This window comes from Erpetoichthys calabaricus, chromosome 2 (assembly GCF_900747795.2).
Source record: "Erpetoichthys calabaricus chromosome 2, fErpCal1.3, whole genome shotgun sequence".
Classification (NCBI taxonomy): domain Eukaryota; kingdom Metazoa; phylum Chordata; class Cladistia; order Polypteriformes; family Polypteridae; genus Erpetoichthys; species Erpetoichthys calabaricus.
In genome coordinates this window covers 340,367,203-340,385,903 of record NC_041395.2, presented here as the reverse complement: position 1 = coordinate 340,385,903, position 18,701 = coordinate 340,367,203, and the positions used below count along the sequence as shown (strand labels likewise).

The following is an 18,701-nucleotide window of genomic DNA, read 5'->3' as shown; positions in this document are numbered from 1 at the left end:
CGGATTGCCCTTCCTCACATAACCCTCCCCATTTATCCAGCTTGGGACTGGCAATAAGAAAAACAATGGTTTGTGCAACCCCTGTGGCTGGGTGACACATATACAATAATAGCTTCCATTATTATTATTGAATGAAATTATTATTGTGAATTTCCCCTTGGGATTAATAAAGTATCTATCTATCTATCTATCTATCTATCTATCTATCTATCTATCTATCTATCTATCTATCTATCTATCTATCTATCTATCTATCTATTAAGAACTGTTCTTCTTAATGGTTGCCAAAATGACAAAAGTAACTCAGTCTGTGACAAAGTAAAAAGAGATTCACTGAAAGCATTCTTCACTAACTTAGACCCAAAAAAACAGATTCAGCCTTACTGTTATTGTTTTGAGTCTTCCCAGCAAGGTAGAGGGGTCCTTGGGAAATGAAGTGTTTCTGGCTCTCTAAAGACGTCGACCTCCTCTTCCTGAGTGTCCCATTTGTGCTGTCAATGCAGTCCTGAGAGCATCGGGTGTCTGGACTGTCAGCGTCACACAGAATGACACTACAGGTGATGAACACCTAAAAGCAGAACAACAATATAAACATTTGATAGAATCAACAAGCAGATAAAATTATTATATTTGGAAGTATGAGTGAATGTGTGCTCATTGCTTACCTGGGGGTAACCTCCAATAAAACTGTAGGCTTCCACTCCAAAGTTAAATTGAGTCTGATTGGTGGGAAAGATCATTACACTATCATCTATAACACACCTAGAAGAGACACAATTCAATGTATAAATTAATTGTTCAATTAGACAGAACTTTCTAGCACCAAGTGAGAAATGTGTCAGTGGTTTCACATTTACATTAGATTAGCTATGTAAGCCCATGCATTAAAAAGCCTGGGCTCCTAGAAACCACAGATTCTGGCACTTCAATCAATCAATCGCATTGGTTGTGCATTAGCAGCTAAGTGAGGCTCTCTTTCCTTGGTGGTTTCATTTTGCCGACGTGCTCGTCTCACTTGTCTATCAGTGGCTAAGCGAGTTTCTCTGTCCTCTGAGGTTTTGTTTTTTTCCAATGTGCTTGTCTCACTTGTGTATTAGCGAGTTTCTCTTTTCTCGACAGTTTCACTTTGGCGACACAGTCGATTTCTTTGAGGTTCATGCTGTTCCCTCGCACTTTCTGGCCGGTCAGACAAACACACACACTTCGAAGTGTCAACGTTTATATATAACATAACAATCTTGAATCACATGGACGATATGGGGAAACCTCTCTTAGTTCCATTTTATTTTCATTTATTCTTAGACTTCATTTGAATGAAGTTATACAGAACACATATCTTATCAGTTCACTTTGATGGAAATGGATGGGACAGCAGTCTATTGCAGGACACACTTACTCACGCACTTGGCCCTGATAGTGGATAATATTAACACAATGCACGCATCTTTAGGTTCTGAGAGGGAAAACTGGAGAACCATATAAATACACAGGTAGACCTTAAACAGGACCCAGTGTCCTTCTACACCACAGAACTACAGCATTTCCATTCCAGAATGCATGAATAGCATTGTTTTACTTGAAACATAAGGCTGAACTGGCAGAACATGAGTATAACGTGTATGAGTTCTGTATTAATAGTCATTTTCATTTCGACTGTCTGGCTGCCTCTCAAAGCAAACTATTGACACTATGCCCATATCTCTCATGAATAAAGTCACTTCTTATTTTTTGAGGTAAAGACTGCATGTATAACACTTTATGACAGAAGTCTTGCTTTGGTTTAACAACCAGATTATGATGTTTCAGGTCACCTATGTGATGTGCTACAGGCCTCTTTGATGATCTTCATACGGTTCTTGTATTTTGTACTGGGGTATGCTAGGTACAGAGACTGCAAGCTCTAGGTGAACTCCTTTTTATTCCAGAATATTCTACACAAAAAATGTTAGAATATCAGTCCAAGAGCTAATGTTAGAAGAAAACTGGATGATGACACAGGACAGTGGTCCTTAGTAGACCAGTATCTCTACAAATGAATGGCAGAAAAAGAAAACTTTCAAGGTTTTAAAATAGTCAAGTCAAACATTCAGACATCAACCTCACTGCAGCCCTAATGGCAGGAATTTCAAATAGCTGTGCATCAATGAGTGACCTCAAAATCAACAAATTGAGGCAGGGTTGGAAGGAGGAGAAGAAAACAATTAGCTTCAATGACTGCTACTGTGAAAGAAAAATTAACTGCTTGCAAGCTACTAAGGGTTAAAAGTTGACAAAGCTGTTTTGCTCTAACGGCAGGTTAGTTATTCATACAGGCGTCTGTCATAAGACAGGGTGCAGTAAGCTGACCGAGGACAACTTCCTCTTCCTCTAGACCTTTCCATCTTTACGGCCCATTCTGACACATACACAAAACAGAAACGACTGATTTGCGTAATAAAATGAAATGCTTAGGTAAATGATATTATGCTTTTTTATAAGTAAGGGGAAGGTAGAGGAAAAAAATATAAAAAAGCTGATTGAAAAGTAGGAACTTCGCTCTTCTGCCTTGCAATGCATGAATCCTGAATATTCACCGGTGACTGAATAAAGACTGACTGTTTGAACTATTCCTGTCTTCCTTGGGGGTTACTTCAATGCTACTAACGATGGATTTACATGCAACAGAATCAGGAGCGATGCTTTTTAACTAGTAGATTCTACCTGTTGGTTTATATTTTATAGAATACAAGAAAGTTAAATCTCTGATGGGATATTTTCACCAGAGGTCAGAATGATCTCATTTTAAGACTCAGTGAGGTCTACATGGTTGTTAGTTACTCTATGCAGTGAAATGTAAAAAATAAAACTGGTGTAGCCTTTAGCTGTAAGGCACACAGACACGATCTATCGACCAACATAACAGAATGTCTACCAGTTTCAGTATTTAAATCAAGACAGAGGACTCATTATTTTAGCATATCATATGACTGTTTACGTTGCTCTGGAAGTTGGTTCATATTGCTTTCTTATCGTATTGTGTAATTATATTCATTTTACTTGTAGGGGCCTGTAGGAGGCGTAACAGAGCCCTAAATCCCAGACACAACTGCATAGACTCAGTCCCAGGTTCAAATTACCATTTTTTAAAATGAATATGCCATACACATGCTTCTCTTTCCAATGTCAGCACAATTACAATCACAATTCTTTTTCTTTCTTTCTTTCTTTCTTTCTTTCTTTCTTTCTTTCTTTCTTTCTTTCTTTCTTTCTTTCCACCACTCCTCCCAGAAAATCCTTGCCCACCTCCTCCTAACTCCAACTCACCTGAGTGAGGCATGGAGGACGCCTTTAGGTCATACCTGTGAGTGCTTCTGGTGCACCCAGGAAGCACGTCCGGGTCAGGTGGTACCACCATAGGTTAATGGAGTCTTCTCCATGTCCTTTGGCATCCCCAGAGGAACCCAACAGGGCTGCTTTCCAAACAGAAAGTCCCAAGCAGGCCTGCAGTTGTCCAAACCGGCGCCAGACCAGAGGAGCCCTGCCACCTATCATAATGTTCTTGGCAGGCAGTCCATTCATTATGTCTTGTCCTTAACTTGGAAAGGGAATAGGAACAATCATGGCCAAGATGACCATCCATCTGCGCTATCCTTCCAGTCAGGATTCCAGAACTGACTTTACAACTATCAAAATATTTAAGTGTATTTAACTCACATTTTATGATTTTTTTTCTGTTTATATTTCAATATTATGTTGTGTGAATATCAGTAATAATAAATAAAACCTCTGTGGCAGTTACCATGATAGCTTTTCAGAAATAAAGTCATTATTTAAGGTATCCAACAGGTTCAATATGCCATAACATCAAAATGATGATCAATAAAAACATACTCAATGAAAAGTTACATTAATATCTAATTTAATTTATACACTTACTTTGACTGAGCTAATAAGAAACTAGCCAAATCCAATGATTTGAAACTGTTCAGTTCTACTCACTTTTAAGGAAGAAAGATCTAGAAGGCATTGACTTTTTATTCACCAAGCCAGTCAAATGTCGAAGGTTCTGAGACAACATTCACTTCACTCAGGACTGATAATTCCGTGAAAATATAATTGGCAGCGAACTGGAAATTTACCAGGAAAGAGGGACCTAAAAGTTGCGACAGATGAAAGTGTTCATATGCTGACTGCCATAGTGGATGGACTGGGATCCTGATCAGGATGGAAGGTGGTTCCTTACACGAAGTGAGGCCTTATCGGAAGGACAGAGATGGACTGGTTTCCCGTCCAGGGTGGTTGTTTGTACCTTTTCCCAGAAGGGAAGCCTCATCGGAAGGACAGACGGTGTCTGCTTCTCTGAGTCACGAAGGTCTGGAGGTTGAGGCTCTCTGGTGCCCCACAGTATCAGCATTGGTGAAGTCTAAAGTGTAAACGAGTGAACTTCAAAAAGACTAATGCACTTCTACATTAAACTTACTAATATGCACAAACATGAACAACCAGATTTCGACAAACAATATTTCTGGATAATCGAGTCCAAGTGAGAAATGTTGTTTTGAGTCAAAGCTAAACGCTGCTTTCTAACAGAAGAAAGACAACGGTGGGTTTGAGTTGGTATGGGCTTAATTGGGTTCGATTACTAACAGATCTATGATTGCATCAGGTGATTATATAGGAATTGGAAGGTTATCTGTTTGGATCATGAACTGGGACAAAATCTGACCAACTTGCTAGTTAACAATCCTAAACAACAAAACAGATCTACAAGAAATGGCTACGGAAAAGAAATCTGCATTTTATACTCATCCAGGCAAAGGTCCAAATTCCACTGTAATGTTGCAGTTAGAACTCGGACAAACAGTCTGCAATATATACTACATCAATGTCAACCAGTTAACCAAGTTCTGAGGGTGAGGAAGAAGATGAGCTAAAATTGCTCTTAACCAAGTGAAGATAGATAGATAGATAGATAGATAGATAGATAGATAGATAGATAGATAGATAGATAGATAGATAGATAGATAGATAGATAGATAGATAGATAGATAGATAGATAGATAGATAGATAGATACTTTATTAATCCCAAGGGGAAATTCACATACTCCAGCAGCAGCATACTGATAAGGAAACAATATTAAATTAAAGAGTGATAAAAAATGCGGGCAAAACAGACAATAACTTTGTAATGTTAACGTTTACCCCCACCCCGGGTGGAACTGAAGAGTTGCATAGTGTGGGGGAGGAATGATCTCCTCATTCTGTCAGTGGAGCAGGACATTGAAAGGAGTCTGTCACTGAAGCTGCTCCTCTGTCTGGAGATGACACTGTTCAGTGGATGCAGTGGATTCTCCATGATTGACAGGAGCCTGCTCAGTGCCCATTGCTCTACCACAGATGTAAAGCTGTCCAGCTCCAGGCCTACAATAGAGCCTGTCTTCCTCACCAGTTTGTCCAGGTGTGAGGCATCCTTCTTCTTTATGCTGCCTCCCCAGCACACCACTGCGTAGAAGAGGGCACTCGCCAAAACCGTCTGATAGAATATCTGCAGCATCGTACTGCAGATGTTGAAGGAAGCCAGCCTTCTAAGGAAGTATAGTCGGCTCTGTCTTCTCTTGCACAGAGCATCAGTATTGGCAGTCCAGTCCAATTTATCATCCAGCTGCACTCCCAGGTATTTATAGGTCTGCACCCTTTGCACACAGTCACTTCTGATGATCACAGGGTCCGTGGGGGGCCTGGGTCTCCTAAAATCCACCTCCAGCTCCTTGGTTTTGCTGGTGTTCAGGTGTAGGTAGTTTGAGTCGCACCATTTAACAAAGTCCTTGATTAGGTCACTATACTCCTCATCCTGCCCACTCCTGATGCAGCCCACGATAACATGAATAGATAATGACTGACTAATGGTGCAGTGCAGAAGATATGACCCCCAAATACATCTGAACAGTATCACACCTTAGTATATGTGAACAATGAATGTGGAATCATTTTTGGATGATTAGACATTGAACAATGAATACTGTATATATGTTGTCATAACTTCTATGTAGTTAAATTTCAAGCATTATTAGGATTTAGAATCAAGCTCAAAAATATCTGAGAATTGAAATCTCTGACAATTTAAAGGGCAACCAAGAAACTCACCTAAAGATAAGGGCCTAATCTGTACCATTAAACACTTTTAAACATGTAAATGTGATTTACCCATTTGAAATGATGTCATAATAGATGGAGTCATTGGGGTCATCATGAGGCGTACTCCGGCATGTGTCGACAAACAACTTGATGTTCTCCAGCGATGAATTCACACTGATGCCCATGTACAACATCTGCCCGAGTTCCACCTTAACTGGGTACTCGCTGGGGTCGATGATGCTTGTGAAGTCGCTGCTGTCATAAAACTCAAACAAAAAGGTGAAGGTCCCAAAGCCAGCTTCATAGAATTTGTAGTCAGCCTTGTGAGGGCTAAATGAAGCAGACACTTGACCCGTATTTGGATAAGCACAACTGAAGGGAATCTCCACCTGGTTTGCGCTGCTTATAATTTGATTAGGATAATCAAAAGTTGAAATTTCATTCTGGAAAATTATGGCAGTGCCATTATCCTGAAAAAGAAATTACGAGTAAAAGTATTAACTATTATACTGGAGATGTTAAAAAAAGTCAAACCAGATAAAACATACAAAGCACAGACATAACTATCATGTTTCAAAAGGTCATTTACTTTCACAATGATTGGTTGCCCTCCATAATGTGACTGTCATATGAACAAAAAACAGAAACACAACAGGCAGAAATGGAAAGGACCTTCAATCAGGCAAAGGAAAGACTAAGAGCAGGGTCAAGTTTAAAAAAAAATCATGTCATTTAAGTTTATTTATGTCCACAGACAGTATGATTACTGCCCTGTTCTCTCCTTTTCCCACGTTTTGTCACAGAGCCCCCCATTTTAGTGTTTGTTGCCATGAAACATTGCTCAAGCTTAGTTCTTTTGATGGGAGAAGAAGGAAGTTTAAAAGATTACTATGAGTAAGTACCTCAATCAGGAGATGAAAACCAAAGTGGCAAAGTTAAAGAATAGTCGTAAGAGCATCAATGTCCAAACCAAAGGAAATGTGAAAGTCAAGTTGTCTAAGTGGAACCTTATCGGTAGTGGATTGTTCTACTCCAAATTACTACATCTTCCCTCTGAGCAGACATTGTCCTATGGTTTATCTCTGTGAGGACATTGATCATGGCCAAGCTCCCTGTCTTGTGGGAAGAAGGAATGGAGGCAGGTTTTGAAAGGAAGTAGGAGAAGTTGAAGGAGTTGGCAGAAGTGTGCATGGAGAGTAGAAGATATGTGTTCTACTCTGTAGAAGTCAACAGCAGAGGTTTCATTGCAATATTCCACCAACGATTTCTGAACGTTGTTGGAATTACCGATTAAATGTAAAATAAAGTGGTCAAACAACTGGAAGAAGAGGCAAAAAAAAGGAGTTTCTGGTTTTGGCTCAGAAGAAGTGACACACAATTGAAAGAGCAAGGAAACTAAGGCTGGCTGTAGGGAGTAGTAGGAAGACATCAATATCACTGTCCCACCATCCTGAGATGTTTAAAGGGGTGAAACATCAGGGAAAGGTGGCTCTTGGCAGATAACCCTGCACTCTGCCTTTCGACACTGGCAGAGGTGCTCCAGAAAGCAATGCCTAGAAGGCAAAGACTTACCTGTGCTTCCATCTATAATAATAAGGCCCTCAAACAAAAATGAAAAGTGAAGATAAACGCAAAGCATTGTAATAGGAATTTTATCCAAAGATACCAATTGTTGCCATATTTATACCAGATGGTAAGTGGCATCTTAGTTGCTTCAATCACAAACACATGACCCAGCTGGAATGCTGTTGCAGAAACTAACACAAACAGAGAGATAAAATAAATCAAACTGGTCGAGAAGAGTCTGAAAATGAATTGGGACTATAAGTTAAAATTCTGATGGCCTTCGAGAATGTTATAGACCTGGATTTGATCCCCAATAGCAGCCTTCTTTACCTGTTAGGAATGAACTGGTGTCCCACTTGTTGATAACATTTACCCCTTTGAATAGAAAAGTAAATGACTGATATGCATATCAGATACCAAGAAACAGAGATTGTTTCTAGTTGATTTAAAAAGAAAATTCTCACATGTAGTTGGGTTCTAACACTAAGTGCAAAACACATTTGTACACACCAAGTGGGTCAGAGGTAAAATCCAACATCTAAAACCAAGCTAATTGGTAGAGAGTTTTGTCCTAATAGGTAAAATGTCTTTTCTTCAGCAGTATAAAGTTCAAGACAATCACGGAACATGCGAGTCAAACGTAAATAAAATGGCTGCCGTAACCCTGTGTCCATGCACCTCTAACTCTACACAAATGCAAGTAGGAAATGATGAGGGTCTTATAGTACAATAAGAAGACCTATTATGACACATGGAGGTCAAAATAATCCACTTTGGAGTCCCAGACCCAAAAAATATATATTTGTTAAATCTTGATAACTGTTTTGTGAAACTGCAGATGACCATTAAAATTCTTCTCAGACCAATGGATTCTTCCTTGTTTTCCACATTGATTTTCCAATGGTGGAGTGTTGAATATTGACTTTAACCAAGGTAAATATTTTCAGACGTTGTGCCAGTGACTTTAGTTTTCTGTCAGTGTGGAAAACGCATTTGACTTTTAAAATCTTTTCCCCCACTGTGTCAGATTTTGGACATCATCACACATGCGTGTCAGAAGATCACCTTCCTGATGTATCTGAGATATGCGATGCGCCCTGCTAACAATTTTGTCTCCTTTTCTTTCTATCACAGTGCCAAGACGATGCCCAGTGAGGGCAAATGAGACAGAGAAGCCACACCCCTTATTACCCAGACAGTATATAAAGCGGATATCGCTGAAAGGTGACGTCGCTTTTTGGACCAGAGCATCGAGCAAGGTGATTGCACGTGTTACTTTTGTCCTCATTGTTTTTTTTTATTTTGTGCATAAAATGGGGCGGCCTTGTTTCTTCAGGACTCTGTCAAATCTATCTCATAGACCACAACATGTATAATATCCATCCATCCTTCCATTATCCAACCCTCTATATCAAAACTACAGGGTCACGGAGGTCTGCTGGAGCCAATCTCAGCCAACACAGGGTGCAAGGCAGGAAACAAACCCCGGGCAGGGTACCAGTCTACCGCATGGCACACACACACGCACCCACACACCAAGCACACACTAGGGACAATTTAGGATCGCCAATTCACCTAACCTACATGTCTACATGGGGAGAACATGCAAAATCCACGCAGGGAGGACCCGGGAAGTGAACCCAGGTCTCCTAACTGTGAGGCAGCAGCGCTACCACTGCGCCACCATGCCGCCCCATTTATAATATCCTTTTATTATTATTTGATTTAGATTAGTTTCCTGTTTTGGGTATTCACACCAATGATGTCAGACATGTTTTATTGTTGCAGTAGTTGACCAGCTTGCAGCTGCTGCTGCTTATTGCGAGTGCACTGATATGGGATGTCAGTCATCACCATGCTGTACAAGGATTACATGTACTGTATAAACTTAAAGTACGAGAAAACATGTTTTAAAAAAAATCAAAAGCTTGCTAAAAACATTGATTTGCCCTCATTTTCTACGCCTGCCCTTGTACTCTTGATGCTAGACGGACAGTCCTTTGTCATACTTGCCACCTCTGGCTATGGTATGTGTTGATTTTTGATGCACATTTACCTCTTGTAAAATACTCTTTCTGGAGCAATATGTTTTTTCCCCTGCAAACAGACCTATTCTCATCTGACATTTACATTTTAATTATGTATATCTGTAACTTAATTCTTTTCTTCACGTCCTAAAGTAATGATGTTGATTTTACAAATTGTCTTTAGTTTGTTTGATATACTGTAGATGATGTTATCATTCTATCACACTGTAGTAATTAAGAAATACGGTTTGATCCTGACTGCACATCTGTCATCATTATTATTAGCAATGCTATAACCTTACAGCCTTGTCTTTAGACCCCTGTGCAGATTGATCCCCTTGTGCTTGTATACTTATTTTTGTTGTAGTTCTTTTTGAAAGATGGGGGTATCAACACTGAATGAGAGAAAGCAGTGAAGTTTCAGAATCAAGTAAAGTAAATTTTTTGATTTCTTGGATTATAAACAGTGAGATGGCCATCTTGATGCCTTACTTTCTTTTAGTCAGCCTAACTGGACAATAGGACTACTGCTGTGGAGTGGTAAGATTGAACTGGTTTTGTTTTTGTCTTAGAGCTGTCTGCCCATTCATATTACAACAACATTTATTAAAACCTGCTTGTTTTCAAGTATTGCAAGAAACACAAAGTTTGGGGCTGCACGAACTCTAAGGGTCTTGTAGAAATACAGTGGGTACATACACCCCCTTCAAAATATTCACATCTTCTTGCTTTGCAGCCTGAAAGGAAGACACAAAAAAATTCTCCAGCTGAAATTACTCAAAGCAGCTTATAAGAGTCAAGTGAAAGATAAAATAGCAGCAGTTCAGAAAAAAATAAATTAATAAACAGAATCACTGAGATGGTTAAAGGATCACCCTGTCCATGTGCTTTTTTTGCTCATTTGTTCATCTACATTTAAAAGGGGACCCAGCTTTTTTTCTGTGGTTTTCTGTCTGCTATTTTCACACTATAAATATATCAATACATACTGAAATTTTGTAAATAGCAAATGGTGTACTGTACTTCATATGGCACTTAGAATTCAACAAATTTAGCCTGTACATGTCAATAAAATCCCCCAAAAAATTATAAGAAAATCTAAACTAAGCACACAGCAGACTTACTGATTTCAACCTGTAATTAAATACTTAGTGTACATTTCAAGGGCGACACAGTGGCGTGGTGGTAGTGCTGCTGCCTCACAATAAGGAGATCAGGGTTTACATCCCAGGTCCTCCCTATGTGGAGTTTGCATGTTTTCCCAGTGTCTTTGTAGGTTTCCTCAGCTGCTGTGGTTTCTGCCCACGGTACAAAGATGTGCAGGTTAGGTGGATTGGTGATCCTAAATTGGCCCTAATGTGCATTTGGTGTGTCTTTGCCCTGTGATGGACTGGCACCCTGTTCAAGGTTTGTTTCCTGCCTTGTGCCCTATACTAGCTGGGATAGGCTCTGGCACCCACCTGTGACCCTGCTCAGGACTGAGCAGGTTTGAAAATGACTGACTGACATTTCTATCCAAAAGATAGAATCGCAAAGCAAGTTCTACTCCCCTCCGCTGGAATTTCCTTTAAAGTTATGACCACAAATTTTTAATGTTAGAAGTACACAATGAAGGTTGTATTATTTTTTTTTTTAGTTTTTATATTTAAAAGTTGTTTCATGTACATAAATCTTTTGATGCAAACTGCAACTGTCAATGTTTCTATTAAGTGTCAAAAATTATAAATTTCCAAACATAGAACAAATATGATAGAAACATCCAGTGTCACCTCTTGGTTTGCGGACCTCTGCTGGATTCCAACCTAAGAAAACGTTTTCTTTTTCACACTGTTGTGTGGTACAAAATCTGTAAATTTTGTTCTGTATTTTCATTATATTTTACTCAAGACAACAACAGATGAACTAAATTCAGGACACATCAAAGCATATCATATTCCCAGTTGTACTTCACTTTTAAAACAGCTGTTCAAGCAAAAGACGAAGACATGGAAATGCCTCAGGCTATCAATTGCTTTATAACCTGAGAAAGGATGGACATCTGGAACAACAAGTAGATAAATTGGTTTACAGCCTTGGAAAGGAAGACATGCCAGTAGGTTTTAAGGAACAACAAAAAAAGTTTTATTTTTTTGGGTAAATGAATGCATGAATTCATTCATCATATTGACAGCAAGCCAATCAGAATATCTAACAATCACATCTTGCAAAACCCCCTGGTAGAATTTTATAATAAATATGCCTCATCTGAAGAACGATATAGGAGGGAGGAAGAAGAAGGGAGAAGGGAACAGAGCGACATCAGAAGAGGGCACCGGCAACGTGCGTCCATTTCCATCTTATCATCAGAAAAGCATCTCATGAATAACTACGAGTGCTAGATCACAAGCCACTTGCGACATTCATCCGTCTCATCTTTACTTTTTTGTAAGCTTTTTCTAAAGACTATATATATCCAGATTTTTCTATCAGTCCAATTTTCTATTATTCTTTGGTCTACTGGTATTATTAATCCTGTCAAAAAATTCCATGCTGTTTTTAACTTTTGTCACACACGTTCGACTAGGAGGGAGCCGAATGGGCCAAGTGGAGGTAATTACCCACCAGCCAAGGGGGTGGCAGAGTGTGCTAAATCTTATTCTGTTATCAAGTGTGTTGAGACTCATTCTTTTACATTTTCTATGCTTTGTCTTAATGTCTAGAGTGATTGAAGTAATAAGGTAGATTTCTTTGAGCACCTGGTGTAGCCAGAGATTTGCCATTACCTCTGAGGTTTATTAAGGGCTGAGAGTGAGAGCTCCACCCAAAAGTAGGGAACAGGACGTAAAGTAAGACATTCTTGGCTGATAAATGGCCTATAGTCAAGGAGACCTGTGTAACTGAACTTTAATAGAAATGTGACATTGTATGATGTGAACTGGTGATTGTGGGTGGCCTGGTCAGAAAAAAACAACAAAAGCTGTTCTACTTTGGATTAAATTTCAGACACGTTAGGCGTACCTCAAGTTCTGTCCGAGTGTTACAAATAAATCCTTAATTCTTTCAGACAATTTAATCGACCCTGTCATTTAGTTTTTGTGGCACATAGACCATGAGAGGCAGGTGCTATGGACTCGGCCTTACAGTGGAGTCTTTTGAAACCAAAAAATTTTACAAGGGCCCTTATACAGAAAATTTATGGTAAATATTAGAAACTTATCACACATAAGTTCACATTTAACAAATGACATATATGCTAAATGCACCACACATAAGTATCACACACTGAAGGGGAGAATCTTTTGAAAAATTACGCCCATGTTATCCTAGCTTGTCCTTTAGAACAACTGGGCACTGCTTTGTTCACAACAAACTGGTTATCAAAAATTTACTGTTATGTTTTTCAGTAAAATTAACTATGATTTTTTTTCTGTTTCATTTATGCTGTTTTATAAACATCCCCGCTACTTTAAAAACAACTTACTTTTCATGGGATTTTGTGAATTTGAGGAAGAGATCTTGAGCTGCAGCCTGTTCCACAGTTTTTGGGATACAGTTTACTCCACATAATGAAGCTGTTTTGTCTTATTTTCTTGTGACTGAACTGCTCTTCTAAATGTGACCTGTGACTTTATAGTAATATCTGTCTTTTAATAAACAGCGTTGCCACTATTACTGCGCTGAGAACTTTCCACTTCCATTTCGTAGGTATCTCCATGTGCATCAAAAACATGTAGTCACTAGAGATTAGCTTTACGGAGGTAACTTCTACAGCACACTTAATCATTACATTGTGATATACTGGGGTGAATCCATTGACTATGACAGAGAAAAGAAGAAAACTGTACGACCATGATGACATTTATTAAACTACTTTGCGTATCCAGATCTATGACACTAAAATTTCTATATGTAGTTTTGTTTTAATTGACCACTGTGAATTCTAAATTTGGAACAAAGCCCATCAATTGTATTGTGTAATGACATGCCATGAAAAATACAATGAAATTGGAAGGTTACTAAATAAATACACTTTTTAAAAGATTGAAACCATTTACTTTAAGAAATACAATAAAAAGTACAATTCCATATAAACTCTACTTAAGTACAGTAATGAAAGTAAATGTTATTAGTTACTTCTCACTGCTATTTATCTGCAATCTCATATGAATAGAAAGTTTTTGTCATGACCTTTAAACCCTCTGACCCCGTGATGTCACAGCCACTCTCTACCGGGTCGTAATTCTAGCAATAAAGCGACAACCATGCCAGAAAATGGTGGCACCCACAAAAAAAATGGCATCATGGAAAAGATACTTTCAGGAAGCAAACGAAGTTCATTTTGAGAATCCCTGAGTAAAACAAAACCCTACCTATGTGTTTTTTATTTCAGAAAACATCTCTGAAATGGCACAAATATTTTAACCAATATGCAAATCATAATAAGTACTGGCCAAAAACTGGGTCCAATCAGACAATAATGATGTCAACTCAAGTTGAGGAGCATGCACTGGTATAGTGCGCTGACGCACCCACTACACGGCGAACAACTCGGGATCATTATGAACATCTGAATAATGATGGAGTGTGGATAACCCAGAAAATGTTAAAGATGCATTTAACATATTAGAAAGAGTTTGACCCATTTGGTGCTGACTGGAAATGAGCGAAAAACACCAAAGATGACAATTATCACCTAGAATATGACGGTTCACAGAAAGCTTGGAGAATTGACTCTTCAACAACTATGGAGGGTTCATATCAGTAGAGGCTCTAGAAACAACCAGGATTACCTCTAGTCTGGTGTTTATTTAGATAAAGAGTGACCCCAGAGCTGCACCCAAAGTAAGAGCAGGAACAAGTCAAACGTCACCAAGGAAATTAGCTTGACCTTGGAGTCAGAAGTGATATTTTCTTTGGCAAGTGAGAAAGAACCAAAGGAGGAGAATTCTGACATCCATCAGATTAATCCAAAATGGGGACAGAGACTGATGTAAAAGAAGAACAGTAGAGTTTTAAGGTGACTTTTTAATTACACAAAACATTGTTCTCAATTTGAGTCACAGTTCAAGCACATTTTGCCCTAATAATTTTCCTAACATGCCAATGCTTGGGTCATTACCTGAATTTCTGTGCCACAGGAGTTCAAAGACAAGCTGGCAATCAGATGGCTTGAATTAGATGTCACGGTGCAGTTGGGGTCATTAAGGCGCGAGTTATGTTCATTAAGGCCCGGGACCGAAGACTTCAGCACAAACAGGCTCATCGTCGTCTCAGTGCACTCAACATTAGCTTCGATGTCTGCAAGAAATAGTCACACTCAGCTGCTTTGCTCTGGAGTTCAAATATGAATCATTCAACTATAATACAAGCAAGTTTTTAAGGAATTGCAGAATAGTAGTGAACCTCATTGTTTCCTTTTTTATATTATATTATGGCAAAAGTGGGCACCCTTAAGTTATCTATGAACCCTAACCAAGACCAATATGTATAATATTAACACAAATACTGGCTCAAAAACTCACTCAGAATAACATGAAGGATGTCTGGAATGGACTGGCAATTATTACTGGACTCAAGCAATCCAGGGCTCAGGTGTTTGAAGGGGATGTGGACAAACCTAACACACTAAACCAATTTTTTTTTAAATTTTCATCCCCACTGCCATCTTCTTCCAATGACCAGTCTTTCCACACCAGCCCTACTATATCAACAACTCCTGCCACATCCTATGGAACGGCCAGTGAAGAGTCCACCTCTGAGAATCACGGTGGGCTGTCCATAACTAAAGACCAAGTGAAGGGACACCTGCCGTGGAAAACATCCGCCATTGTTCCTGTTCTAAAGAAGGCAGGTGCCCCTTTACATAATGATTAAAGTTCAGTGGCACTCTCACATCTGGAAGACCATTGAGAGGATGGTGCTGGACTATATGAGTCATCTCTTGGTAGATCACCTGGACACACTGCAGTTTGCCTATTGGACAAACACTGGAGTGAAGAATTCAATTATCTCTCTGCTCCACAAACCTTATTCTTACCTGGACAAAGATGGCAGCACTGTGAGGATGGTGTTTTCTGATTTCTCCAGCCTTGCCTTTTAAGGGGTCAACTCTGAGATATGCAGGTGGATGAGCCTGTGGTGTCCTGGATGATGGACTATCTGTCAGGCAGTACTGTACAATACTGTGTGAGCAACACTGGAGCACCACAATGAACAGGCCCATCTGCTTTTCTCATCACTCCTTTCACCATTAAACACAAATATAACAGCATGTCATGTCACCTGCAGAAATTCCCAGGAGTTTCTGCACTTATGGGGTGTATTGATAAATGAGGATGAGATATAGTAGAGAAGTAGGGTGTAGAAATGTGTTTCTTGGTGCAAACAGAATTGTCTGTATCTTAACATCAGCAAAACCAAAGAATTAGTTATTAACTTTAACCGCACCCAAAAAAACTCTTTGTCCAGTCACTATTCAGGGAGTTGATGTAGAAGAGGTCCACTCCTACAAGTACTTGGGGTCCACATCAGCGACAGGTTGGACTGATCTCAGAAGACACAGTTTTCTTTCTTTTGCATTTACTTGCTTTTTAGTCATTCTGGTGTGTATCCCCTCTGGGGACAAACATCTATCTATCTATCTATCTATCTATCTATCTATCTATCTATCTATCTATCTATCTATCTATCTATCTATCTATCTATCTATCTATCTATCTATCTATCTGCAAAATACAACACTAATGTAAGAGGCAATCCTAAAAAGCTAAAGTTGTAGTCACAACATTAAAAGTCAAAACCTTTAAAGCGAGGACACTCCAGCTATGTAATTTTTTGCTTGAGTATCATGCTCAGTACTCCAACCTTACTGGTAGCTGCAGAATTCCGGAATCCTGTAACCAAGCAGATCACAAACCAAAAGAAGTACATAAAGTGCAAATATCAAAACACCGGATTGTAAAAAGTAGGACTTTAGGGTTCTTCAAAACTCAGTTTGATGTTACTTGAGTATTAGGTGAATAGGATTGGGAAGTTTCTTGGGCAGAATGGTCTGTTCTTGGCAGAACTATTTTCTCCTGAGCGGGTGTCTTTTACAGTGATATAAAACAGTCATAATCTTCTTGGCTTCTACATAAGATAACATTCTTCATGGCTGTCAGGTTCTAACCCAAGAGCATCAAGTGCAAGGCAAGCAAACAGGCCAACCCAACAGTCTCTCTTGCAGGGTCCATTCCTGCACACCAATCAACCTAAAACACAAGTCCTTGGGAATGTATTAAGAAACCAGGAGTACCAAGATGAAAATTTGAACAAACATAACATGCCAACTCCACTTGAACCACTGAATCTGGTTGCTTCAAAAAATAATAGCTGTAAATAATTAAGTCAAGAAGAAATTTATATCTATAACTACAGATAACTATAGTAGTATAGTTTATTCATTATTATCATCATTTATCAAAGCTTACAATTTGTTCACATAATAGTACAATCCCATGAAATTCTATGAATAAAGTTATTATAGAACAGAAAGCAGCACTTACTGCTGGGTGTCATAGTCGTCATGATGGGTGTCTTAGGCACTACATTTACAAATATGCATCTCATCTCAGACTGAAACCTGGAAGAGAGGGAGTGATGTGCTGAAATATTTTTCTACATTTTAACTCACATTTCTCTTGTTGTTTTTAAAAGACTTACCATTCTACAGTTAAAGCTGTAAAACAAAATGGTATATAGTTGCCCACGTCATTTTCAGATGGGGTCCATATTACAGTTGCATTACCAGTTCTTGTCATTTTATCAAACTGGAATGATTTGTTCAGGTTCAGTGGGCCAGTAACCTCTATATCAGAAACACTGGAAGAGAGAAAGTGTAATTACAAATGAAATTATATATAAACAACCTTCACAGCAGTCTTATACAAATGTCATATAAATTAAGTCACGTGAACCTTAGAGGCATCAAAATTAATCAGAGCACCTGAATAAATATTTGTTTTTGGTTTTCAAAGAAATATTCCTGATGCTTGACGGGATGATTGAGTCCTGTTTAATTTTTTACTGTTATCCTCTGTTAGTCGCACTCTTTACTCGTCTCCTGTGACCAGTAGTTAGTGATGGAGGGTGATTACTGGAACAGCATTTGTGGCTGTGAGCCAAGCTAAATGTGGGCTGTCGGAACATAAACAGTGTGGTGGGAAGTAAAAAGCATTTTATCATGTGATATTAGTAATAGTTCTTCAGAAATGTACGGTGAGTGATTGCATGATTGGTTCTAGTTATAGCTGTGGTGAGCATACAAATGTGATCATTCAGCTCAAACAATAAACAAAAAAGTGACTTCTGTTCTGACAAGAGTGATAGGAAATGTTAAAAGTCACTGTTTACTTGACCTCCAGGGTGCAAGTCAGACTTATTAGATGCAGATGATCTCTTGCAGTATTTAATCTGTTCATAAGTAATGTTAGATATAATTGTGACTAAGACCTACAAGTGTGCACAGCGACTGATCTAACACAACACGCTGAAATTCAGTTCCATGTGTACATGTGGTCTGATGTCAGTTTTGATGAATTGCTGATTTTACTTGTGCTTGTTCATCATTCAAAGACCCAAAGTTAAAATGTGCTCATCAATAAAACTTGAAACATCCTATCTACAGCAGATGAAACTCTTCCACATACTTTCACAAAATGGAAACACAAATCTGAATGTGCAAAAGCAGCAATTTTAAACCTTATCAAGCAGACTCAGTCATGTACAAAAATGAATTTTATGCAACACAAACCAAAGTGCAAAAATGTCCACCATATTAGATGAATAAACAAATGAAAACATGTGTCAGAGATACAGCAACTCACAGAAAATCCACCAGGTGCTCTACAATAGGCACATGGGCAGTCTGTGCAAAACTCAAACTCCTACTGGTGGAACATTCCAGTGGTATGTGGATCAAGCAGAATCTCCTGAAGCGTCACTGGAGGACTTTGAATGGCCATCCCATAGCCTAA

General features: G+C 38.9%; 1 protein-coding gene across 1 annotated transcript in view; it reads right to left on the bottom strand.

The window, feature by feature from the left end:
* Positions 1–490: 490 nt before the first annotated feature.
* The window catches only part of LOC114642720 (ZP domain-containing protein-like), a gene marked incomplete at its 3' end in the record, with an annotated part of 195,457 nt that continues 177,246 nt past the window's right edge, over positions 491–18,701 (bottom strand). Inside the window, exons 3-4 of the mRNA XM_051923513.1 lie at positions 666–762; positions 491–568 (exon numbers count right to left, since the gene is read on the bottom strand). Of these exons, the coding sequence (XP_051779473.1) occupies positions 491–568; positions 666–762 (175 nt within the window). The remainder of the gene's footprint in view (positions 569–665; positions 763–18,701) is intronic.